This window comes from Euleptes europaea, chromosome 1 (assembly GCF_029931775.1).
Source record: "Euleptes europaea isolate rEulEur1 chromosome 1, rEulEur1.hap1, whole genome shotgun sequence".
Taxonomy (NCBI): Eukaryota; Metazoa; Chordata; class Lepidosauria; order Squamata; family Sphaerodactylidae; genus Euleptes; species Euleptes europaea.
In genome coordinates this window covers 144,356,123-144,382,244 of record NC_079312.1, presented here as the reverse complement: position 1 = coordinate 144,382,244, position 26,122 = coordinate 144,356,123, and the positions used below count along the sequence as shown (strand labels likewise).

The 26,122-nt window shown below is 39.5% G+C and overlaps 1 protein-coding gene across 1 annotated transcript in view; it reads right to left on the bottom strand.

Annotated features, from left to right (window-relative positions):
• Positions 1-5,027: 5,027 nt before the first annotated feature.
• NOL11 (nucleolar protein 11) overlaps positions 5,028-26,122 on the bottom strand; it is a 34,289-nt gene continuing 13,194 nt past the window's right edge. The window contains exons 5-18 of the mRNA XM_056866894.1: positions 24,708-24,765; positions 22,931-23,072; positions 22,324-22,521; positions 20,593-20,669; positions 19,428-19,551; positions 16,943-17,046; positions 15,869-15,946; positions 9,865-10,049; positions 9,547-9,672; positions 8,651-8,878; positions 7,779-7,857; positions 7,264-7,356; positions 5,392-5,499; positions 5,028-5,182 (exon numbers count right to left, since the gene is read on the bottom strand). Coding sequence (XP_056722872.1) covers positions 5,069-5,182; positions 5,392-5,499; positions 7,264-7,356; positions 7,779-7,857; positions 8,651-8,878; positions 9,547-9,672; positions 9,865-10,049; positions 15,869-15,946; positions 16,943-17,046; positions 19,428-19,551; positions 20,593-20,669; positions 22,324-22,521; positions 22,931-23,072; positions 24,708-24,765 — 1,714 coding nt within the window. The 3' untranslated portion in view covers positions 5,028-5,068. The remainder of the gene's footprint in view (positions 5,183-5,391; positions 5,500-7,263; positions 7,357-7,778; positions 7,858-8,650; positions 8,879-9,546; positions 9,673-9,864; positions 10,050-15,868; positions 15,947-16,942; positions 17,047-19,427; positions 19,552-20,592; positions 20,670-22,323; positions 22,522-22,930; positions 23,073-24,707; positions 24,766-26,122) is intronic.

Genomic DNA, 26,122 nt, shown 5'->3' with positions numbered 1-26,122 from the left:
TGGTTTCTTAAAAACCCTTCACTTGCTGCGCAGACAATTTTGGTGGGTGGGCATGCATACTGATGTGGATTCCTTTGTTCGCAGCTGTCCCATTTGTGCCACTGTCAAACGGTCCCAAGGCAAGCCCCCAGGACTGTTGCAACCACTGGAAATTCCCACCAGACCCTGGGAAGTGATTGCCATGGATTTCATGACCAACCTCCCACTCAGTGAAGGGAAAACTGTACTGTGGGTTGTTACTGACTTGTTTTCCAAACAGGTACATTTGGTTCCGTGTGCGGGTATACCCTCCGCCCCCAAGTTGGCCCGCCTTTTTGTGTCACATGTTTTCCGTCTACATTCCTTTCCGCGTAAGATAATTTGCGACCACGGAAGTACCTACGTGGCAAAATTTTGGAAAACCTTTCTCAAGTTGTTGGGTGGGGGAACAGGGTTTATCTAGTGCTTATCACCCCCAAACGGATGGGCAAACTGAGCGTGTCAATGCTGTTTTGGAATGTTATTTACGTTGTTATGTCAATTATCACCAAGATGATTGGGTTGAACTGTTGCCTTTTGCTGAATATGCTTACAATAATGCTGTGCATCAATCTACAGGCTTTAGTCCTTTCTACGCTGTGTATGGTCAGGATTTCGGTCCTATTGGTTGTGTAAATGTCACGGGGGAGGAGGGTAATATTGATGTGGCCTCTTGGACTCGAACTATCCACACCGCTTGGCCCTGGCTAGTAAAGAATTTGGACAGGGCCAAACGCAAATATAAAGCTCAAGCAGATAAGCATCGCTCTCCCAGCAAAGACTTTCAGATTGGTGACTTAGTGTACCTTTCCACCAGGAATCTGCGGTCCACCCAACCATGTAATAAGCTCAGTGCCAAGTACGTGGGGCCATATCCCATTACCCGAATAATTAACCCCGTCACTGTGGAACTGGCTCTCCCTAAAACCTTGAGGCGTATCCACCCTGTCTTCCATGTCAGTCTCCTCAAGCATCATGTTGGCTCCACAGATTGGCACCCGGAACCGCCTCCTGAGCAACCTGTGATGGTGGTGGTGGGGGGAGGAGCATTTCGAAGTGTCAAAGATTTTGGACTCTCGTGTGCGTCACAGCTCTCTGCAGTACCTGGTCCGTTGGAAACACTTCCCCCCTGCCTACGGTGAATGGGTTCGTGCACGAGATGTCTCCGCCCCACACTTAGTGCACGCCTTCCACACCGCCTACCCTCATAAACCATCCACCTTGCAGAAAGGGAGGGGGCCCTAAGGGGAGCAGAATGTCAGGCCTGTGTTTCAGTTGGTTTCGTTTTCTCACTGACTCTTTCCTCAAGGATTGTTTTGCATTCCTGGTCTCTTTGAAGCCGGCAGATGTCCGTGGGAACAGCGGCGCTTCTGTACTGTTTGTACTGTGTTCGAAATAATCTCATGAGACTGTACTGCTGAGTGCTTTTTGCAATGCTTTATATTATCAGGTGCATGCCAGTTTCCTCCATTGCTGTCTTGGGTTCTCTATGCTCTGCTTACCTATGCTACCATTAAACCAACTTCTTTGGACAACTTCGTCTCCTGCTGTGGTTAGTGGTTCTCGTTAGGGCAAGTGCTGACAGGTTATAGCACCCTGTTAAAATTTTAGTCAAATCTAAAAATTACTCAATTTCACAAATCCACAGGCACCCTTCAGGCGTAGAGATATCCATCAAGTCAGGTAAGGAAGGTGAGGTGGGTAAAATAATCCAGGATTACACCGAATAATAACAGATGGTACAGATAAGTGCAGGGGAGGCCAGTTATGATGGAACCATTGCTGCCCTCAACCATAGGCCTGGCAGAACATCTCCGTCTTACAGGCCCTGCGGAATTGTGCTGAATTCCGCAGGGCCTGGCTCTCGCTCAACAGACCTACCTTCACTCACTTTAGTGCTGTTAAGGCTGGAACTTGCCCCTTACACAGTATTGTATCCATAGTGAGACTTGAACCCTTGCCTTCTTGCTGGGTGACCTGGGACCAGTCACACACATTCAGCCTAACCTACCTCACAGGTTTGCTGTAAGGATAAAATGGAGAAGCTGTAACCTTCTTTGAATCCCAATGGGGAGAAAGGTGGGGTATAAATGAAGATTTTTTTTAAATTAAGGGTGAGTAGAAGGAGATATAGATTTCCTGTACATAATTTCTTTTCCCAGGCTGTAGAACTGGTTACTTCCTATGGTTGGAATAACATTAAATTCCTGTTGTCCCTCATAACTGCTGTTTTTCCAAAGGAGACTGCTAGGGAGGGTGGTTTAAACCCCCTTGAGCTACATCTTGCACTCATGAGAAGAGGTATTTTAATGTCCATCATATAGTGAGAATGTGCTGGGAGGTGTATGTGTGCATGACAAGGTTATTCCTTCCTGCCTTATATTATTCCCAATGCAACAGTTTTTTGTTTGAACTACCAGGGCACTGAAGTCCTGCCTGCTATCCCTGATATAACTTTTGTGAGTTATGCATTTGGCAAATAAACCCAGGCAGGCTGATGCTTCATGCAACAAATTAGTGCATGCAACAGGGTGGAGTGGATTTGAGGAAAAGGTTGCCAGACATCAAGCTGGTATTACTTCCTACTAGGTACCTTCTATATATGGGTTGTGTGGGGGTATCACCAGGCACAACATTGTGATTGGTGGGTAGCAATGGATTTGTAGGGCCTTTGTGGGTATGGCAGTTTTGTTGCTATGCAAGTTGTATTTTCTGTTATTATAACTATTCTTTTTGAATTAATTTCTGGCATAGTATCGAATGAAGAGATAACAGTCTGGTGTAACTGCATACTTAATTGTGGCTATTTTAGAGTAGTCCACGGCCTTCAGTATACAACACCTGAGCAAGGCTGTTAATGATGTTTTTGAGGTCATTAATTCATAGGGTTGAGATAAGTCAGAATCAACTTAATGGCACCTAACACACATGAAAGTCATGGTATGGATCAAGGTCAGCTGCCAACTTAAAAGCCTGGGGGAAATTTCCCCCCCTGTAATCAAGGGAAGCAGGATTGATTTTGCCTTCATTATAGTGACTGTTTTACCCAGTTGTTTTGGATGCTGTTCTGGATTCACTGTATCAATTACTTCCTCAATGGTTCCATTTTATTTATACATAGTGCTTTGACACAGTATTACTTGCAGAGTAAATGGGTGATGAGACTGCTTTAAGAGAGCTTTCAGGCATCCAGAACTGGTTCACCCTGGCAGAGGATAGCTGAGAGCAGCACTTATGGACATGTGTTGTCTGCTGCCACACAATTCTTCTGAGTAAACAGGCTAGGGCTTTGCAATTTCTACCTCTACGATGGATCGCCACTGAAAATCTTTAGGCTGATTTTTGCAGTGACTTGAATCCTATACTTTCTTCTGTTTGTACAGTGTGGTTCACTGGTACAAAAAGCTGTGTCTTGCATGAACAGAAAGCACCAAGCACTGGAGGAAGATGCTCCACAACAGAGGATTATGATGTGTAAGCAGAGGGAAGCTACCCGTAGGATCTAAACCTATAGCTGTGACTGTATTTTGTATACTTTGGTTCTTGTAGGTTATCCGGGCTGTGTAACCGTGGTCTTGGTATTTTCTTTCCTGACATTTCGCCAGCAGCTGTGGCAGGCATCTTCAGAGGAGTAACACTGAAGGACAGTGTCTCTCAGTGTCAAGTGTGTAGGAAGAGTAATATATAGTCAGAAAGGGGTTGGGTTGAGCTGAATCATTGTCCTGCAAAAAGTATCAAAGGTAATGTGCTAATCATTACTTGCAGATTAAAAACAGGAAAAACAGTCTCCCATAGGAAAGGTATTCTTGCCATTTATTAAAGGAGTCACTGATAGGATGGAGAAACCTTTGAAAAAACAACCTACAAACGGTGTTTAAACCCATCAAGAAAATACAACAGATGCTACGATCAGCAAAAGACAAAAGAGACCCTCTCACCTCTGCAGGAGTATATCGTATACCTTGCAGCTGTGGAGAAGTTTACATCGGGACAACAAAACGCAGCATACAAACAAGGATAAAAGAACATGAAAGATACTGCAGACTGGGCCAACCTGAGAAATCAGCAGTGGCTGAACATGGACTGACACAAACAGGACACAGGGTCTTATTCCAAGACACTGAAAGACTGGACAATTCTACCAACTATTTTGTCAGATTGCACAGAGAAGCCATTGAAATTCATAAACATCAGCACAACTTCAACAGAAAAGAAGAGAGTTTAAGAATGAATAAGGCTTGGCTTCCTGTCCTGAAAACCTCCAGACTAACAAAGACTACAGTCAACAATAGCCATGCAGATTAGCTTTGGATTTCACACATTAACAGATCACTTCAGGATACAATGGTTCTATATTAACATACCACACCCTCATTAGCACATTATCTGGATACTTACAGGACAATGATTAGCACATTACCTTTGATACTTTTTGCAGGACAATGATTCAGCTCAACCCAACCCCTTTCTGACTATATATTACTCTTCCTACACACTTGACACTGAGAGACACTGTCCTTCAGTGTTATTCCTCTGAAGATGCCTGCCACAGCTGCTGGCGAAACGTCAGGAAAGAAAATACCAAGACCACGGTTACACAGCCCGGATAACCTACAAAAACCAATGAACTCTGACCGTGAAAGCCTTCGACAATATTTTGTATACGTTTTAACTTGAGAACAGTAATTACCTGCAGTTGGATCTATGATATTAGCTTGGAAGCAAAATCTACAGATTTGGTTTGCTGCAAGCACAAATGAAAAAAATTATTCTAAAGAATGGATTAGTAACTTTCCTTTGATCACTGCCTTATGTATTTTGATCTAACATTTGTGTACTTGGTCTTTAGCGAAAATTGCAACCAGAACCATTTCTGGGGATACCATCACTGATCATCAGTAACAGAAGCTCTCAGTAACATAAATGAGAAAAGAACAACCGAAGTAACCAGCAACCCCAGCCGAGTTCTCAAAATGGTGTGCAAAGAAAAAAAACACAGACCCATAGAACAGATTTGTGGAAACAGTTTTATGAAGTACACGTGACATGCTCAAACAAGTTTTAGAACCTCAATGGAATATAAGCCCACATCTTTTGGGTTGTTTATTTTCTGCAATTCCTTCAAACTTCCTTCAATCTTGTTCAGTTCAGAGCAAAAATGAACCTAAAAAAGGAAGCAAGTGATCAAAACTTGTTTTCAAGAACTGACTACAAGTCAACATGAACTGCTTGACAGAGCATGTGAAGTACAGCTTAAAACAAGACCAATGTAATCTCTACACCACATGACTACTATTGTGGGTTTCTGTGCCATATATAATGACAACAATAAAACCACATTCATGTTTCAAGTGTCAATGGAAAGAAACTTACTTGGGCTCTTACAAACTTGTGCAGGCTAGAAAGCAACCCTTTTGCTTCCGGAAGCATTACAACCACTGTAAAATGAGCATCTAGGAGCAGGCACATCCAGTCCATGATCTGAAAATGAAACAAGTGTTACAAAAGCATTTGTGGAGTGAAACCAAACAGCACTGTGCCCAATCTTCAGCACATTTGTGTTTTAGTCCAGCTGACTGGATAGTTTCAGTGCAAATGTATTTTAACAGCCTTAGAGTGGAAATATATTTTGAAATTCTGACACTTTTGTGACTGATGTAAATACAATTTTCTTCATTATATCCACTCCCTGTATCATGCCTAATTTGCTATGCTAATTTAGATTTCAGTAATCCTAGTACATTGCTTACTAGTTATCTCCTCATATTGATAGTATTGAACTATACTGTGCTTAATAGAAGTTTCTTCATATGGACTGTTATTGACTTGCTATGTAATCTGCCATAAGTTTCACTGAGAAACACAGTAAATATTTTACAGAAGACAGCAACTTTTTTTCATCTTCTTTTCAACTGTATTAATTATATAGAGCTGTTACCAAGTCTTTTCTTCCATACTTTAAGACTGCTCTTTTCAAGACTGCTTTTGAGGACTAAATAAATTCATGGTGTTTTATCAAGTGACTGTTCTGTTGAACATTGTGTGTGTATGTATACACACACGCTGTACATAAGTATAGGAACTTCTGGATGTGTTTGTGCTCATTGGGTTGAATCCACCAATCTGTGGTGGATCATGGATCTTCCTCCCCAGCTGCCCTTTTCAACCCCTGGAAAGTAGACAAAAGAGGGAGGACAGGCAATTTTGTCCCCCTCCACAGAGCAACTCCCTCCAACTCACTTGGGTGTTAGTCTACACAGATCCCTGGTATGTTTTTATGCTGGTCTTGGACCGTATTAAACTCTCCCTCTCTCTCTACACAGATCCCATGACCTTAGAATCAACTCTCTTGCTTTTGGGTGGGGGCACAAGGGGAAAATCTGTGTCAAACCACTGACAAATCACTAGATCTAACCCTTTGTGTTTTACTTGATTTTATGATTGCGTTTTATTTATTGTTATCTGTTTTGTGGGTCTATTGAACCAAAAAGATGCTACTGAAGCACTTTAAATGACACCTGCCTTACTTTTGGAGAGGGGGAATAAGAGAAAAAAATTGTTTTCTATACACCAAGGGCACAGGAGATGCTTGGCCACCTCAAGGACTCTATATTTCAGATTTTCACTTTCTCCCTGCCCACTCGCACTCATTGTAACAATGAAAATTCCAGTAATGATAAAAAGTAGCAGTATCAACATGCACAAGCTGTAGCACTCATGTGACATACTACAGATACTGCAGACGCCATCTGATGATCAAGAGCAACACAGCATAAAGATGATAGTTTGGTGGTTAAATCTGAGACTGCCATCAGAACAGATATTTGAAAACAAAACCATAGCACAGAATAAAAAGCCAGCATGCATTAAGTTTTTGCTACAAATTTCTAACACATTCAACAATTATAAATGTAAGGCATTCTAAATTTAAACACGCATGGCTGTTGAAAGTTAGCTGATACTATGTTGTTATTTAGTAATGATTCTGTGAATGTACCAGAATGCATTGCAGACCTGATTATTGTTAGGCACATAAACCACACAAATGCTAATGGGAGAAGGACTAATGCAAACAAAGAAGTCACCCACCTCCAACCCATTCTGCAGGAATGAAATCTGAACATGCACAGGAATGCACACATTAGATCCCTTCAGCTAAAAGAGCAAGATTCATATAGGTGCATCTGTAAACAAACTGATGACTGGAATGGATTAACAAAGCAAGTTTTAGAGCTTTCTCCTCACCTGATTTATAGTTGGACAAAACATTCCAGGAAGTTTTGTAGTAGCTTGTTCACTGCATTTCATATAGAGGAACTGCAAATACTGGAGAAATAACTAGAAAGAAAGAAGAAACCTACTTCAAATGTGGTGTTTATGTTCTATCTTGAACATAGTCCAAGTAACACTTTTAATTAAGGGCCAGCTTAAATGACACAGAACAGTGTGCAAACTCTCAAGTCCATCAGAACTCTTCATCAGGCTGGATGTTACAAAAACTGAAAGTAGGGTGGAGGAAAAAGCAGACATTAAACTTCTGAAGGCTCTCCATCTATGAAAATCAATGTAAGAATTTACATTACTATTTAAGGGCAGTGATGATAACAATAATCACAAGTGTCTTTTCTGTCACAGCTATCAAATTTGAGTTTCCCTATGTTAAGAGAGCTGCATGATGCTCAATGGACATTTTTTGGCAAATGCTTTAAGAAAAAGAATAATGCTACTTAGAAAGAAACAGTTTTTTGAATATTACTTACAATGACTTGTTCAGCTGACAGATCTTTCAAATGAGGCAAAAGAAAGGTCTCACTGTATGCTGAACGCAGAATGGAATTACTGCATAAGGTTCAAATTAATTGTGTCAAGAATCAACATGGATTAAGATTTGTATCTAACCCTACCTGAAAGAGTCATATAATAAAAAATTCAACTATTTTAAAAGAATGAACAAAAAAATTATTAATTATCAATTAATTATCAAACGCCTTGCATTGTCTCAGAGAACAGGCTTTGACTATCAAAGCTCCAAGGAATTAATTTCCAAAGTTGTGAAGCAAAGGCACACAAGTCCTAGGGGACCCTCAACATACAGATCACTGGTTTATGAGCACTTCTAAAAATCCTCAGCCAGTAGAGAGCAGAGGGGGGTGGGGAGAGAAAAGTGTCAAACGATTAGGTCAGTACCTCAAAATCAGCGTGAGAGCTTCAGAGGGATTTTGTTGCCAATATGCAATGCATTTTACTTACATAAGCCCAGACCACCAAAGCCCTCAAGAATTAATGTCAAGAGAAAGACCCTGGGGAAATAATCAGCAAAAGTTTGGAGGAATGAAGGAACCAACTTGACAGCTTCTGACCAACCTTTTTAGGTGAAGAGTATCTTTCCTGTGACTTTACGTGCATGCTTATATCCAGTTAAACATTATGATCTATTCATATAATTCATTATACATACTAAAGACTAGTCTACTTGGGTCATGGTATCCCCATGATAAACAGGAGCTAACTATCTTTGTAATCAAGCTACAATATCAGACTGGCAGAATGCGGTTCTGAGCAAAAGCATTCTTTGACTATGGGAAAAAGTTAAGTCCATCAAGAACATTTTTTCTTAGTGGTCAAAGGATACAGTAATGTGGCTTTTTGTGGTCCAACAGGGCACAATTTACTTGTATCTACTGCATGAGATTTCTGTGTTAACTGTGCATCACAGCTGTTTTCCTCTAGGAGTTCAGAACTGAATCCATTCTGTATCACTTTAGACTGATCTTCCTTTTTTCTGTTAGGTGCAGTATCAATGTAACTAGTTACAGAATCTATATTCACATTCATTTTTTCAAGGCTGTCATCACCAAGGCTGCAAACAGAAAGTAAATTTATACAGTTGGAACACTGATATTTGTTGAATATGACATTTAAAAGATACCCCTGAAATTGATATTTCAATAAAGAGGATGATTCGTAATGTACAATACAGACAGAAAAGCACAACTTTCATTTTGTGTAAAGGACCCTACATGTAACATGTTGCCAAGATTTTTATGAGGATTAGAATACTTTTTGTCATGTTCTACAACAGGAGTTCTGGCTGGTTCTACAATCCTAATTCCTATTGCATTGTTCATTGAATGTCCCATCCTGTTGATTGTATTGACTCACTCTTATTTTTTTAATTATGTTATTTATAATCCGCCTTTTCCCCTCTTGAGTCAAGTGAGAAAAGAGGACCATAAATGACATAATTAAAAATAAATAATAAAATAGATAAAAGTGAATGAGTTTTCTGCATGGAAAATGACATTTGCTAACTGAAACAATGTGTATTATCAACAATTTTGATACAAAAGAAAAATAACACAAAGCATATGCATGCAATAATTTCTACCTGTGATACTGCTTTCCAAAGTATGCCTTCTCTCAAGACCCCTTTATTACAAAGGAATCTGAAAAAATTTTAGTAGCTGAAAGAAGTTCTTATGAGAATGATCATTAACTGAAGTGTAGGTAAAGTTATTTTACATGTACCTCAGAAATGTCCTCAGACATGCACAGGTAACTGCTTCAGGAATGTCTGGAAACCGCTGCAGACACAGCTGTAGCAAGCATACATCTCTTTTCTCCAAGGCAACTGTCATTAAGCCTGGGCAAATGCTTTGAGACAGAAGAAACAGCTTTGAGACAGAAGAAATAGTCAATATCCAGATCTATTTAGTTGAGTTGTTTAATATTGTTTTCTTTCACAGAAATCTTTCAAAAGTTCCTGGGAGTAATCAGAATTAATAGATTAATCAATTTTTGAAACCTTTAGTACTTTGCATTTTGTTAAGAAAGATCAGAAGTCACCTGTAAGAGAGGCCTTGCATCTGGGCCAGTTGCACTAGGCAATTAGAAGGATAAAATGCTGGCTCTGCTTCACATCTGTTCATGAGCGCCAATAGGATGTTACCAATAGAGACTTGGAAATCTGGTATCTGAGCACTGGACAAAAAGTTCATCAGCTTCTCTTCAATTACATCTGGAGAAAAATTCTGGGGGGAAAAATTCAATAGTCCCATCAAAAGGTAGGACTGTTACCTAACTAAACTTTAGTCCATTTATCTTATGAGTTTTAACTCAATTATGAACATGCAAATTCATTAAATTTGCATGTCAATAATTAATTAATTTGCATGTTCATAATAACATACCACACCCTCATTAGCCCATTATCTTGATACTTACAGGACAATGATTAGCACATTACCATTGATACTTTTTGCAGGACAATGACTCAGCTCAAACCCAACCCATTTCTGACTATATATTACTCTTCCTAACAGCAACAGCGTAATAGGGATGTGCCAATATCTGGTTGGTTTGATAATGAATGCCATGTGTGGAAATGTCAGTTACGATCAATTTACCAGCGTTATAGAGATTTGAATTTATTGCAACTTCCAAAGGAGTATTTCGACCTGAAAAAGGCCATCCACCTTTTATATAAAAATAAACAAAACAAATTTATGTTAAAAAATTGGGAATCCCTCATACAAGCAACAAATAGGAATAACTCAAAGAAATTCTGGTCATTAATTGCTAACTCATTGGGGAGCAATGGCTTGGTTAATGGAGTGATCACTATGGGTGACTGGCATGAATATGATTTTTCAGGGTGGTAGTGATGGCCGGGATGAAATGTTTTATCCCAATTTGACCGAGTGCCCAGAATGGGATCCGGTCCAGCTTGAGGAGGTTGAATCTTTGATAGCATCTATTAAACTGGGTATGGCTGCTGGCCCGGATGTTATTCCATCTGATGCTATCAAATCTTTTCATCATTGGTGGGCTCCCTTCCTAACAGCCCTGTTTATGGTTATAGATAGAACTGGGGTTATACCAGATGACTGGAGAAACACTATAATAGTCCCTATTTTTTAAAAAAGGCGATCCTCAGCTTCCTTCCAACTATAGGCCAATCAGCCTCTTGTCTTCCATTGGGAAGCTATATGCCAGCCATTTAGCGAGAAAGCTTAAAACCTGGATTGTAGATCAACAAATCCTGGGATCGGAGCAGATTGGCTTTTGTCATGGCAAATCAACATTAGATCATTGTGCCGTTCTAAACCATCTTATAGGCAAATATAAAAAAGGGAAGGGGCCTAAATTACATGCTGCCTTTTTAGATTTAAAGGGTGCCTTCGATTCTGTACCCAGATCTATGCTATGGAAAAAACTGTATGATATGGGGATTGATAAACGTCTTTTAATTCTATTAAAAAATTTACATTCTGGAACTACTTGCCAGATAAGGTGCTCTACTGAGGGTGAGTTAACCCCCAAGATTTCAACAGAAATTGGGGTAAAGCAAGGATGCGTCCTGGCGCCAACTTTATTTAATCTTTTCTTAAATGATTTGGCCCCCTTCTTGAGTGGTATAGATGGTCATTGCCCAAAAATAGGGAACAGGCATGTGGCATTGCTTTTATATGCTGACGATGCAGTCCTACTTTCACTAAAATTGGACTGAAAAGATTGATAAATCAGTTTTACTATCACATTCTACTATGGATAGGAGGTTACTATGGCTTATTCAGCAATTTCATACTGACCTCACAGCTCAGGTTCGCTGTGGCAACCAAGGAGAACTAACCGAGCCTTTTGAACTGGCCAAGGGAGTTAGACAAGGTTGCCTCCTTGCTCCTCTCTTGTTTAATCTATACCTGAATGATATGGCAACCAATTTCTCAGAGTTTTGCCACCCCCCAAAGCTTGCAAGCCATTCCACCCCGATTCTACTCTATGCTGACGATGCAGTTCTCCTGTCCCGCACAAGAATTGGTTTGAAAAGATCTTTGCAAACTTTTTCTGAGTACTGCTCTAGGGAAGGTCTTAAAATAAACCATCATAAATCTAAGATCATGATCTTCACTAAGAGGAGAAAAATGCCTCTTTTTCGCTGGGTATTAGATGGCTTTGAGGTTGACCAAGTCAAGGAGTTTGTTTACCTTGGCATTCTGTTTTCCCATAACCTAAATTGGAATGCCCATCAAAAAGCAGTGTCCAACAAAATTAAACCTGGGGTTGGTGCTATTGTCAATTTTTTTCACACCAAAGGTGGCAAATATATTCCAGGGGCTATTCAGGTTTTTAACCTGAAAATTACCCCAATTATCCTCTTTGGTGTTGCCATCTGGATTACAGTCATCAATGAATCTATAGATCGTCCACTGCTTCAGTTCTTACGAAAACTCCTAAATGCCCCTCGATGTGTTGCTGGCGTTACTCTTCGTTCCGAGTTCGGCCAAATGTCACTTGAAGCTAGGGCGTGGTTGGCCGCCTTTAAACTCCACCTTAAACTGTGCTTTAGCACTGAGGGGTTCCTAGCTTCTCTGAAGCATGACCCTTTCAAATCCTCATGGCAAAAAATCTTAGATGAGAAACTGGCGTTGCTGGGCTTCTCGCAGGATATGTTATCAGATCTTGGGAAAACTGAAGCTTTTGCCAAAATTAAAAAGTGCATTAAAGAGCTCGATTATAACAGCACTACTTTCGTGCTCGTCGCGTCTGTTCATCCCAGTTCTTCGGAATACCCCCTCCACGTGGTCTGCCTGCCTATACATATTATCTGACAACTCCTCGTCTCTGTAGAGCTTTTTGCTTGGCTAGATTGAATGCTAACCCTTCTATGGTAATGCAGGGCAGAATTCTGAATATACCATACTCAGACAGGATCTGCCCTTGCTCTTCTGGCTCTATTGACACATTAGCCCATGCCCTTTTGGAATGCCGCTTTTACGAGGAATTTCGATCGCACTATATTTCCCCCCTTTTAATATACAAATCCAATGCCTCTGTGACTGACATAATGCCTTTTTTACTAAGCGACAGGGACCCCAAGGCTACATTGTCAGTGGCAAGATTTGTTTCAGTCCTTATAACCCTCCAACACTAGATATATGCTGCTCAAGATCAATTGATCAAGGAGCTTCTAAGGGATAAAAGGTAAAAGGAAAGGATAAATCAGTTTCTAACTTATTGTTCTAGAAATAAACTATCCCTAAATTTTGAAAAATCTAAAATTATGGTTTTTAGGAAAAATTAGAAGCCCACTAAATGGACCTTCCAAGATAAATCCATTGAACAGGTTAAATGCTTTAAATATCTTGGCATCCATTTTCAGCATAATTTTAGTTGGGCCACTCATGTTAGGGAAACGGCAAAAGCTATAAATGGTACAGCTCTTGCAATTTCTTGTTTCTTTTTTACCAAAGGAAACCAGTTTATTCCTGCTGTACTTAAAATGTTTAATTTAAAAATCTGCGCTAGATTACTATATGGTGCGCCAATCTGGATCTCTGCTTTCAATGCACTGCTTGAACGGGTTCAAGCAAAGTTCTTTGAGAAAATTTTTAGGGCTTCCAGCCTGCGTATCTTATGCGGCCATATGCTTGGAGTTGAACCAGAGACGTCTAGTAACTAAGGCCTGGATGATAACGATTAAATTTTGGCTACGTCTTCATTTTAGATGTGACCCTAATAGCCTTATTTACCTTATGCTCGCTGAGTACCATATTTCTGATTGGTTGGCCCTCATTGATAAGAAAATTTCAGTCATTGGTCTTATATTAATGATTTGGTCCTGCTCTCTGAAAATAGTGCCTTTGCGTTGATCAAACAAATATTTATCGATGTGGAGTTACAAGAACTGAAAAGCCTTGCTTCTGGCCGTTGCTCTCCAGTGCTTTGGGGTCACTTCAGGATACAATGGTTCCATATTAACATACCACACCGTCATTAGCACATTATCTTGATACTTACAGGACAATGATTAGCACATTACTTTTGCAGGACAATGACTCAGCTCAAACCCAACCCCTTTCTGACTATATCTTCCTACACACTTGACACTGAGAGACACTGTCCTTCAGTGTTACTACTCTGAAGATGCCTGCCACAGTTGCTGGCGAAACGTCAGGAAAGAAAATTCCAAGACCACGGTTACACAGCCCGGATAACCTACAAGAACCAATGAACTCTAACCGTGAAAGCCTTCGACAATGTTTTCTTGATGTTTATGCCAATAAAGGTTGTGTGATGATGTGTACTCTTCCTACACACTTGACACTGGGAGACACTGTCCTTCAGTGTTACTCCTCTGAAGATGCCTGCCACAGCTGCTGGCGAAACGTCAGGAAAGAAAATACCAAGACTACGGTCACACAGCTCGGATATCCTACAAGAACCAATGAACTCTGACTGTGAAAGCCTTCGACAATATGCAAATTCATGTTGATTTAAAGTAATGGTTTTGAAGAAAAAAGTACACTTTGCTTTTTGTCGCCTACACAACACAGCATGCAGTGGGCTCGATCCCATGGATCAGTTCTGCTGGTGGTGGCACTTTCCTCTGGCATTAAAAGCCTTCCCTTGATGCAAGAGAATGGGTCTACATGATCCAAGCCACTATCTTAAGAACATATTTCCACCTCTCCCTTCACACTAAATGGAATACCTCAAGGAAGATACTATCTGGTACGTGCAGTTTTCTTTTAATAATTTTAATACAAGTACTTAATGAGCACATTTTTAATCAAGTGGACTTTAAATACTAGTTACCCTTTTTCATGCTCGCAAATACTTTTTTTTTTGCTATCAAGTCACATCTGACTTATGGTGACCCCTGGTGGGGTTTTCAAGGCAAGAGACATTTGGAGGTGGTTTGCCATTGCCTGCCTCTGGTTCACAACAATGGTATTCCTTGGAGTTCTCCCATCCAAATATCTGAAAGGGTCAACCCTGCCTAGTTTCTGAGATCTGACAAGATTGGATCCAGCCAGTTTTCTTTTTTAATCTCAACCAATTCCTCCCCACACTACAGCCCCCATCCCACATGGCGTTTGTACTAGTGCGCTCTTTGTCTATCAGAGGTATCAGAGGCGGACACCAGGGAGTGCAGACTTATCTCAACTGAAGTTCAGTTGATAGCTCAAAAACAAGGGCCCAGAAGTCATGTGCAAAGTAGAACATAGTTTCTGGCCTGTCTTATCACAGCCAAGACACTTGCAACATGTACAGAACATGCCTTTCTGCCCTTCCAAGGCCTGCCAAGGTGAAAAACAATTTAAAACATACATAATTCCCTGTTATCTCTGAACAAACTCTGTCCTGAACAAGAGCCCATTTATTTGTGTATATTGTGGATAGAGGGGAAAGAGAGCGCTCACAAGATAAGATTTCCGCTGTCTCTTAAGAAAGGGCTTGATACATCCTACCATGACAGGCTACATATGCTTAATTGATTCTCTGAAGAGGATATTTCCTCAGGGGCTTAAAAAACCCATCTTGATGCAGCGTTAACCAGTGGGACTATCTTCTGCAGGCTACCCTCTGAGGAAGGACAGAGGCTCAACAATCCTGTCACATGCAGGTCCCATACTTCTCAGCATAGCCTTTTTGGATGGTCAGAGGATACCTCCTATCTTTTTCACCAGCAGAAAAGTTGACTGGATCCAACCCAATATCTCATATAACTTGTAATGCTGAAAACCCCTTAATTTCAGTGGGAACCTAGCTGTGCTAGATTTATTCACAAAAATATGTCTAGTTGCTGTAATACCAATCAATATGAAATTGATAAAACTCACATGACCTAAATACAACTCAATTTGCTGTTTCACCCAAAAGGAAACAGACTGTTAGCACTCTATGTGAACTACTGCTCTTGCACAACAGTTTCAAGGGACAGTTCATTTGGTTCATGCAAACATACACATGCACAAAGGTAAATACAAGAACTCAGGATGCCTCTCAGGATGATGATTCCTAGTAATTTTCCCTTTCACTTTTAAGAAGGATTTTTCATACTTACCTTTATAATTAACAGAAGCTGTTCCACTGTTAGGCTTTCTAGTTGTGTTTTTGCACATGTGGTCCTTCCTGACCTCAACTGCAAAGGAACAATTATCCAGAGAAATAAAGTTCCATAGTTCCTTCCACATAAATTAGCCAATTTCCAACATTAACCATGACTACATTATAATTAGTTGTAGAGATTTTTCTAGTAGATTAAGTTGGCTACTAAGTCAGTCGGTAACTTGTCTCTACATGAGTACTGAATGTGATCACTAAAGCCAAGCACATAGAAGGACACTCTAATACAAGCTAACAGGTCAATTAGATAAGCTTAATAATAACTTCATCTTTGGGGAGGGTTGCCTGTTGGCTGTTTTGTAATATGCCATCACTGACTCCAGCTGATTTTAATAATAACAGGACTTTTATTTTGAGTAAAGTTACTGAAAGAGTGATGGCTGGACAGATCCAAACGCTTTTGGATGAAGCAGTGTGTTTGGCAAAGGGGTAATACCCTGCTGGTGGAGGCATGAGATGTTTTAAGATTGGCATTTAATGCTTTTAGTTCTGCTTTAATATTCCTCTTCATCAAATTGTTCTATACTATCTTTACCCACCTTGGGTCTTGAGATTCTCTGGAGAAAGGGGAACATATGAATATTCTAAATAAATTGATCTGGATCAGTCAGGCAGCCTTGAGGACTGAGACTACCATGGCCATGCTGAGGGGAGAATGACCCTGGCTGTGATTCTCCTACATCTCTCAGCAGTGTTCAGCCACAGTATTCCTTTGGGATGCCTCAGTGTTGGGAACTGAAAAGCACTACTTTCTGATGGTTCTACTTGTTTCTAGGCCTTAAGTCATAACAGTCTTTTAGCATCTTAAAGACAAATATGGGGACACAAGATTTTGTGAGCCGGCATTCACTTTATCAGCTGTGTGAAATGTTCAGATGGCACAGATTTAAACCCAGAGCTACACTGCTAGTTCTCTGGAACACAGAGACTAAAGTGATAGTACACTTTATATTAAATACATATTTATTAAATAACATTACAGAAAGAGAGAGGTAATAGCATGGAAACATACAAGCCTCTTAGATGCACCCTTGGCAGGTACAGGCTGATCTGGTTGTACACATAACAGGCCATCTTCCTGAAGCATATTCCAGTTCACAGACAGAGACTTTGTTTCTGTAAGTAAAAATATATAAAATGCATCTCCCAAGGAGAAAATCATGTTAATATAAGACTGAACAAGGAACTCAGTTTTTACAATGCCACAATTCAATCCATACAGTCTTTTCCCAGCAGATTACATTATTGACATAAGAAAGGAAGAGAGGGAAGCAGGAGCTGTGGTCATACATTCTGGAAGCTTTTCAAAAAATTGAAGGGTAGATATGTGTAGTTTTAAATGGTAGATCAATCCTTATCTGAAGTAAGACTCCTCACTTGGTGAAAAGGAGTTATGGGATCCAACCCAATATTTTTAAAAATTCAAACACCCCAGGATTTTAAATCATTATTTGAACACAGAAACATATAATATGGAACAACCACTTTAAAGGGAATTCTTAATTTAGCACAAATACATTAAAATCAAATTTACATGGAGAGAATCCACATATGCCAAGCTAAGGCTGCTTTACTATACAGATAAAGAGACATTGAGGAAAATGCCTCCCTTCCAAGATCAAGCATTATAAGTCCAGCACAATAGGTCTCTTCTTACTATGTATTTGATACCAGGGAGCATGACTTGTAAGCTATCATGAATTCCAGGCTTTAGGACATATAATTCTTTCACTCACCAAGGTCACTCAACCAGGCGATCTTATTCTTTCAGGTAAGCTACCTGCTTTATTCAATTTGTATGCTTCTTATATTATAAAAACAGAGTTGGATCATATGCATAATGCAATAGAAAGGCTATGAAGGCTGCAAGAAGTCTAAACCAGTGGTTCCCAAAGTGGGCAGTACCACCCCCTGGAGGGCAGTGGGATTACCTAAGGGGGCAATAAGAGGCAAGGGGCAGCAGGGGGGTGCTAGAGGTGAGCCCCTTCAACTGTGTTGTTGGGTAGGGGCGCTGGGGTTCAGTTTGTGGAACCAAGGGGGCGGTGGCCGGAAAAGTTTGGGAACCAATGATCTAAACAAACTGATAATCATGATTATATCAACACTTAATATGGACTTTACCAAATATTTGAATTATACCCAAAAGATTTTTGTGCTTATATCTATATAGAGTAGTGTACATGGTTCTCTCTTCCTCATTTTAACTTCCCAATAGCCTGTTAAAGGATGAAAGGCTCTTGGTGACCCAGTTACCGGTAACTTTGTGGCAGAATCAGGATTTAAATTCTAGTCTTCCGTATCCTAGTGCAATATTCTAACCACTGCACAATACAGCCTCCATACATGGGGCCACACTTCTCTCCCAAACCCAAATCCCAGCTCAAACCTCAGGTATTTCATGAAACTTTAACACCTGCTTTATCCCTGACTGAATCAAAGTCTAAGTACATACAACACAAATGTTCATACCTTGACAAATCATCTTTGGCTCCAGGACCCAGCCCAAAAATTTAGGATCCAGACTCATTTTTCAGGCTTTGGGTTTTGTATTTTGGTGATCGTATTTTCTTATTTTGGTGATCATATTTTCTAATTATTGCTATTCCTAAACTCTTCACTACTTATCATAATTTTATTAAAGCTATGACAAAAGTGTTGTAGTATATAAATTAGTATGAAAGAACACTATTACCACAACAAAAAGCTAACCTCTAATCCTAACCAAACTTTCCCAGTTTCTCATAATTTCTTCAGTAATTTAAAATTTTTAATAAATGGTGCCAGAAAGCAACTGATTACAAAAATAAATTAATCAACCATCACTGAATGATGTAAAGTTAAGTTTGCATATGAACAAGCAATGACAAGCTTATAATTGACATTTGTGTCATACTACAAAACATTCAGATGCAAAATGTTAAATAAGTTTGTACTTCTGAGGATCACTGAGACACAGTACAATAAAATCACTGCAGAAAATACTAGGGCTCATGGCAATATGGGATTTGTTGAGCACTGCATGCATTCATCCATCATTATCCTTACTTCTGTTCTACTCCTCTTTGCTTTCTGCTCCTTGACCTGAATTTGAGTTAACTCCTCCAAGCTAGCAATCTGTGTTTTGCTTTCATTGCTCTATAAAGGGCCACAGATATTGATGGTACAATGTAAATAATTAAAACAAAATCAAGAGCTCTTCATTAGGATATTTAACTCAATGCATCTTAACTCTTCAACATATATACCAGGAAGCATTTCTCTTGACCAGACTTAAGGAGACAGTTAAGCATGAGAAATAGACAGAATACAGAAACTAAAACAGTTTGCTGGATATTATGTCACTGTTAGTTTGAAACTGAAAACCCAAACAAAAATGCCTTCTACTATACCAAGTTTCCCTAAGTTACATCCTTTTGAATTTAGTAGTTTTACATGCATTTTTTTCAGAAGTGGTAAGTCCATTGTACGGAACTAAAACGGCATAATTAAGCTCTCACCTGATGTTGATGTACTCTTGATTTTCCCAAGAGCAGCAGCTAAGGATGATGTTTCACACTTATACAGAATTACTTTTAATTCTTTCCCATGCATTACGAAGAGTCTGTCTCCATAACACCAACACTAGAAAACATGGAATACACTGTAAGCAAGCTGATACCATTTAATGAACTGTTGCTTATTCACACTGAAGCCACACCTGCAATCTAAGATGCTACAAAACTCTGAGATTTCCAGTTCATAAATGAAGCTTCTTCCAACCTTTAGCTTCAGATCTTACTAACATGAATTAGGCATTTTGAAAGTCATAATAGCTCTTTGTAAGAACTGAGCACATACATATTTATAAAGATGACTGATTATCATGCTATGTTCCAAAAGAATCCTCCTCCATAGTTTCCTAACTTTATGTAAAGAACACCATTCAACCAGCTGCACACGTACTACAGTTATGATTTAACTATTTATGATGCAATAGTTGATGTTTTATGGATGTTAATGCTATGTAATTGTTATTGTGAGATGCCTTGCATGCCCACAGGTGTGAAAGATTAGCATATAAATCATTAAAAAATAAACTATTGCTTGAAGTCCCTGTAGATAGTTCAATGAACAAGTGTACCTCCTTAAAGTCAATTTTCACTGCCATTGCCCTAACACAGAAATTTATAAAAGCTCAAGTGCACCTAGGAAACTTCATTCATTCACAGAGAAGGGACTAAAATTAATGTCACCCTATAAACACATATTACTGAGAGTGACCTGGAGCAGGAAACAGAGAACTAGCATAGGTCCAACATTAGACATTCTTTTGGCCTACCACAAATGTTTTTTTAATCTAAATGCTGAACTGATAAAGAATGAGATGGAGAATCGTAAATATCAGCAAGACTAGCTGATATATATTACTCTGTGTGTGTGTGTGTGTGTGTGTGTGTGTGTGTGTGTGTATATGATAGATAGATAGATAGATAGAGAGATAAAATCCTCTCACCCCAGGAACAAAAATATCCTCTTATGTAAAACAGTCATAGTATTTTATTTCTTTCAGACCAAATATTTAAGAAAATACTGAATCTCCCTTATGATCTATATATGAATTTCTACTGTGAACTAGCTATGGCAAATTTAACTATGTCCCTAGAAACAAATATTGAAGCCTACCTGTCCAGTGGATCCCAGTGGCAATTCTTTAGAATCCTGCAGTGTTTGAAACTTTATATTCCATAAGGAAATGCTTTCTACAAACAGGAAAATAAAGAGATGTAAAAGTCATGCTATTTGCCCATGCAGATAGCAATTGTGATGTATTAAAAATATTTGCCCATACACAGATAATAACTGAGATGTATTAAAAATATTTTCGCGATATATCCCAAAATCAACAAAAAGAGTAGTTAATACGTTAAGAAATTCTCCATTAACTACCTGCCATAATTACTGCAGTTTCACTGTATGTTTTTTAACAACTAGTAGCGACGCAGGCTAGTATTATGAATGTTAAAACAGACTCAACAAACCTCTGTTTTAACATTCAGCTGTGTAATTCATCTCTACTGTACATGATTTATCAGATGACAATCAACATGTCTTTTCCTTCTCTACTGTGCATGATTTATCAGATGACAAGCAACATGTCTTTTCCTTAATCTTTCTCCATTCTAGAGCGGGTACACTTTCAATTCACCAAATACAGTCAATTGGTGTATTTCGCTGACCACCATCAAATATTCCTTGAAGCCAAGAAAGCCACCATATGACTACAAGCTGATGTTTACTTCATCATGCAAACAAAGCCTGATGAGAGGAGCATTCCTCTCCTAGTCTTGCAGTAGTCAGGGGCTTAGCAAACAGCACAGTAATACTTACCCTACTGATAAGAGATGCCTGCAGGTTATAATAAGTTAGCAGAAACCAGAAGTCATTAGCAGCAAAGGACCACCTGTGACTTCATCTTGCTTGCTGCAGGAACCATCCCTTCATGTGATTGTACTGTTTACTATGTAAAATTCCTTTCAAGAACTGCACTTGGGTTCCAGGCTTGCTACTTACTTACACCTCTAAAAGGGGCTTTTGTTTTTGACAGTAGTCATTACTTTCCTTTGTTTTAATTTTGTTTAAATTGCAAGCTGACCCTGGTCTTCCCAAATAAGCATGAGGAAAATTGTTCAGTGAATTGTTCAGATTTATAGTACCCTAACCTTACACTGCAGAAGTTAAAGTAATTCATTACAAGTTAATTATTTCCCAATAACTTTTGCTTTTGTAATTAGCTTGTCAGTTGTTCTCAATTTTTTTGCAGTGGGATGCAATTCTAAGTTTAATATACTTTTTGGGACCTACTTGCAAAATACACTTTCTCCTTCCAAAAAAAAACACAACACACACACCCATTAATAATGTACAAATTTGTTATTTTTAATGTTAAGTAGTTATGAAAATACAGCATCATTGAGCAGCTGGCTGGATTTCATGACCATTTCACACATTATGAAGAAGTAAACCCAAATTTGCCATAGAGCTTCTTCTCTCAGCTCGCCCTGTTCCTCATCCTCCCTCCTTGCCCTGTGACACACTTGTATGTTCCAACCCATCATCAGAAGTCCCACATTCTGCAGAACTCTCCCATCCCCACACTAGTTGCTCCTGGGGGCTGGAAAGACCCTCAGGAATAGTGTTGTAGCATATGGGCTGCAGCTCAAGCAGAAAATCCATGAAAATGTTCAACCCCCCCACAAACACACATTGAGTAAATGAAAATGCTTTTGCTTGAAAAATATTACTTTCAGATTCAACCATATCCAAGCATACTTTCTAGATGTTTCCTTCCTGCTTAGCGGAAACAAATTGAGCAATTTTAGGCCAGCTGTTCAGTCTTGAAACAATTTGCCTTACCTTTAACTTTTCCATCTGTGGAATCCAAACATCCCGTTACAGCAATATGATCTTTATCAAGAATGGCAATAGAAGCACACTTAAAAAGAGTGCCAGATTGTTCAAGTCTGGTCAGAAGTGACTTTGGTAAAATATGCTGTTCCCCAGAGTCATTCTGTTGTAGTGGGACCAGAACCTTATAAACACATCCACTGGAATCTGTAAAAATATAAACAAGGTACAGAACTGGTAGAAAGACCCTTGCCTAGCACATGCACGCAATCGTCAGCTGCCAAAAGATTCCCACTGAGTCAAGGTTAAGACACTACTTGCCAGGTGGAGTCAAGAGGGCAGGAGAGGGATCAGCTTTTCTGTTTTTGCATGCATAGCTAGGAACACCATACCAACAGGACACACACTAGTTCGCCCTATTCTCATGTAACATCCTCCACTAACAGCTTTATGACTGATATTTAACAATGACTGAAAAAACTAAATTATTTTTGGATGTCCAGTTAATTACGGTTATGTCTGTCACTGGTATAAAGCCTAATTGCAAAACACGGAGTAAAAGTAGCATCATGCATGCTCATGTGCACTAAACAGTTAAATATACTACATTACTTACACAAACACAGGAGTGTGACAACTTTGTTTTTCAAAGATACTGCAAAGCTCAGTAGAGTGGATGACTCGCCTCCATGATCAAGTTTAAACTTGTGAAGGATATATGGATTACAGTGTTGAACATATATGAAGCAATTCACATCCTGAAAATAAAGACTAGACTTTTTCATTTTCCACACAATTGAACATATAAAAGACAGTGCAGCTGGATACTAGCAGTTATGTGCATCATATATCAAATTTCATATTTTAAAGCTTAAGAGCAACATTAGCAGAAGTATTAGTAAATACAGAACAGCTAATCCAAGATGCTCTTATTGAAAAGGCAATCACAACACAATATTAATCAGCAAGACAACAGTGAAAGAAAAGGTCTGACTGGTATAAAAGAGCTTCATATGATAACATCAGCAGCACATTCCCACAATTTAAGGGCACTTAAGTTTTCTTTAAAACAGGTGGCAATTTCTGCTAGTTCCCCTAAAATCCTCTCACCCCAGGAACAAAAAATTCAAGGGACTCAGTGGGCTGTATGTGGTGGGGGAAGAAATCACTGCTCTTAGTTTACTTAACTGTATGGTTGGATATAGGCAAGTGAGACAGCAATTCAGCTTGTAAAGATTTGCCACAGTTTCTTACATAACAAGAATTATTTCCTAATTAGTTTGAAACAGTCCCCACAAAGGCTGTTCTTTATGTTCAATGTGGACAGATTATTTCTATGTTTGCAAATAAATAACTGGGTTGTATCCAACCACCAGTGCAATGCCCATGATTTTTCCTTCCTCTGGCAATCCCTCTTGACTTTTTGAAAGGTGGTAGTTGATAATGCATGGGTTTCAGGAGCTGTAGCAAGGAGAGAGAACTTCCCCCCTTCTGCAAGTAGATTCTACAGATGTATGTCTATGCAAGCCCAGGCATCATTTTCTGCAGGTCAAAAGGGATTGCTAGACAAAGAGGGATAATCTGTATTTGCCAGCACCTTTCACTGGCAGTTCATTAAATATAACCTATTTAAATATCGTGAGAATTAAAAATTAGAAAAGCGGTATGACATCACAGAAGAGCCTTGTATCACCTCTATTAATCCTCCAAAGGAACAGCAACATTTCTTCCATTGAACAGTAGTATGATTTCTGAGGAGCGCATGTATAATGCACAATTTCTGATTGTCCATTGTTACTACAAGGTCACTTAGATAAGACATTCAACAGGTTTGTTAGAAATATGTTAACCCAAATATCATATCAATTTGTGAAGTCAAGGCTGCGTTTGAAGTTCAAGGAGCTTGCTGTGACTAAAGAGAGAGAACCCAGACATCAAATGAAAACATGGAATATGTACATGCTGTCAGCCTTACTAACCAGATGGAACTGCTGATTTGAATGGGTACAAGGAGTACTATTTCATCACAGAGTGGGTAAGAATGTGAAACAGAAGACACACAGTGGGTAGCCGTGTTAGTCTGTCTGCAGTAGTAGAAAAGAGCAAGAGTCCAGTAGCACCTTAAAAACTAACAAAAAATATTTTCTGGCAGGGTATGAGATTTCTGAAGAAGTGAGCTGTGGCTCACAAAAGCTCATACCCTGCCAGAAAATATTTTTGTTAGTCTTTAAGGTGCTACTGGACTCTTGCTCTTTTCTACTACAGAAGACACACAAACAGACACACAAATGGACACAACTGCTGTCATCTGAACTCCAATGAACGTTTAATGCAAACTGCCTTACAATGTCATACAAAGTCAGATGGCTGCTTTAAAACATTTAAACACTCACCTGCTCAGTAATAAATACAACAAAAGGCTTTTCTACTTCCACAAAAGCTTCACTCCATCTAAAAATCAATTATATGATTATTACTAGAAGACAATTAAAATACTGCCAAATAAAATGTTGAATACATTATTTAAAGCAACAAAGCATTTTTAGCAATTCAAATGCCTCCCCAAATGTCAGTATAAGCAATAATACTGATTCAAATGCACATTTAATTTTATGAAGTGCAACTGCAAGGTACTCATGGAAACAGGTTTTTCCACCTACATTTCCCATCTTCCAGCACAAAAAGCAGATGCCAGAAGTCCAAGGACCCATATGAACCAGAAGTCCAGGGACCCATATCATACAGGATGGAGCAGTGTAATCAAGAGGAGGAATCAGACATCCTCTGCCCATTCTTCTGCTACTAGTGCTTCTGCTGGCACAAGAGGCTTCACTGGCCTAAGAGCGGTAGAGGGGGACCATTTTGCTTACTCCCTTTCCTACCTCAGTACAACCACCTGTGTTGCAAGATGAGTCCATATGGGTCCCCTGACACATGCCTCAAAAGAGGCTGCTAGAGAGAGGGCATGTGGGGAAGATCAGAATCTGCGACTGCCTCCCAACTAGCACTTTGTAGGATCCAATCAAAAGTTTATAAAAAATTTTATCCTGTCTTTTTTATCTGAAAACCTAACACTGGTTACTTACCATGAGGGTTCCTTCTGCTCTGAGGCAAGGAGGACATCCTGCAGATTGGGTGATTCCTACTGGTTGCTCGGGGAGGCAGGAACAAGATTTCCAACTACTATCTCCTTGAGGGAATCGCCCCCTCTTCTTCAGTTCAATAACTTTCCAAGCTAAATAAAGACAGGAAGGAACTAGAGGAACATAGAAAAAACAATAACTGAACAAAAGAACTCAACTGTGCAGAGCAGAGTGAAAGGAAACAAAAGTTAAGTGGAGGATACTATACAGTGTTGTTGTTTTTAATTTGTTGGGTCCAGGCCTAGCACTGGCCCTTAGACTAGTAGTGCATTCTGTGTGACATCACTTCTGTCCTTGTTGTGCTTCATTTCTTCTTCATTTGGGGAGGGCAAGGTGCCCTCCTTGCCTCAGAGTAGAAGGACCCCTCACAGTGAGTAACCACTGTTCCATTCTCATTCTGAGGAGGAGGGCATCTTACAGATTGGGCCCTCTAAGAGCTGTGTCCCATTCCCAGGTGGGTACTAGTCACCTTCCACCACGCTTTGCAGGACCCTTTGTCTGAAGGCAGCATCGGCCAAAGAACAGGTGTTCAGTTTGTAGTGTCTAACGAAGGTGGAGATGGAGGACCATGTTGCTGCCCTGTATAATAATAATTTACTACAGTCATAGACCAGTAAATATTATATTGCATTGCCATGCTACAAATCCAAAATCTCAAACCTTAC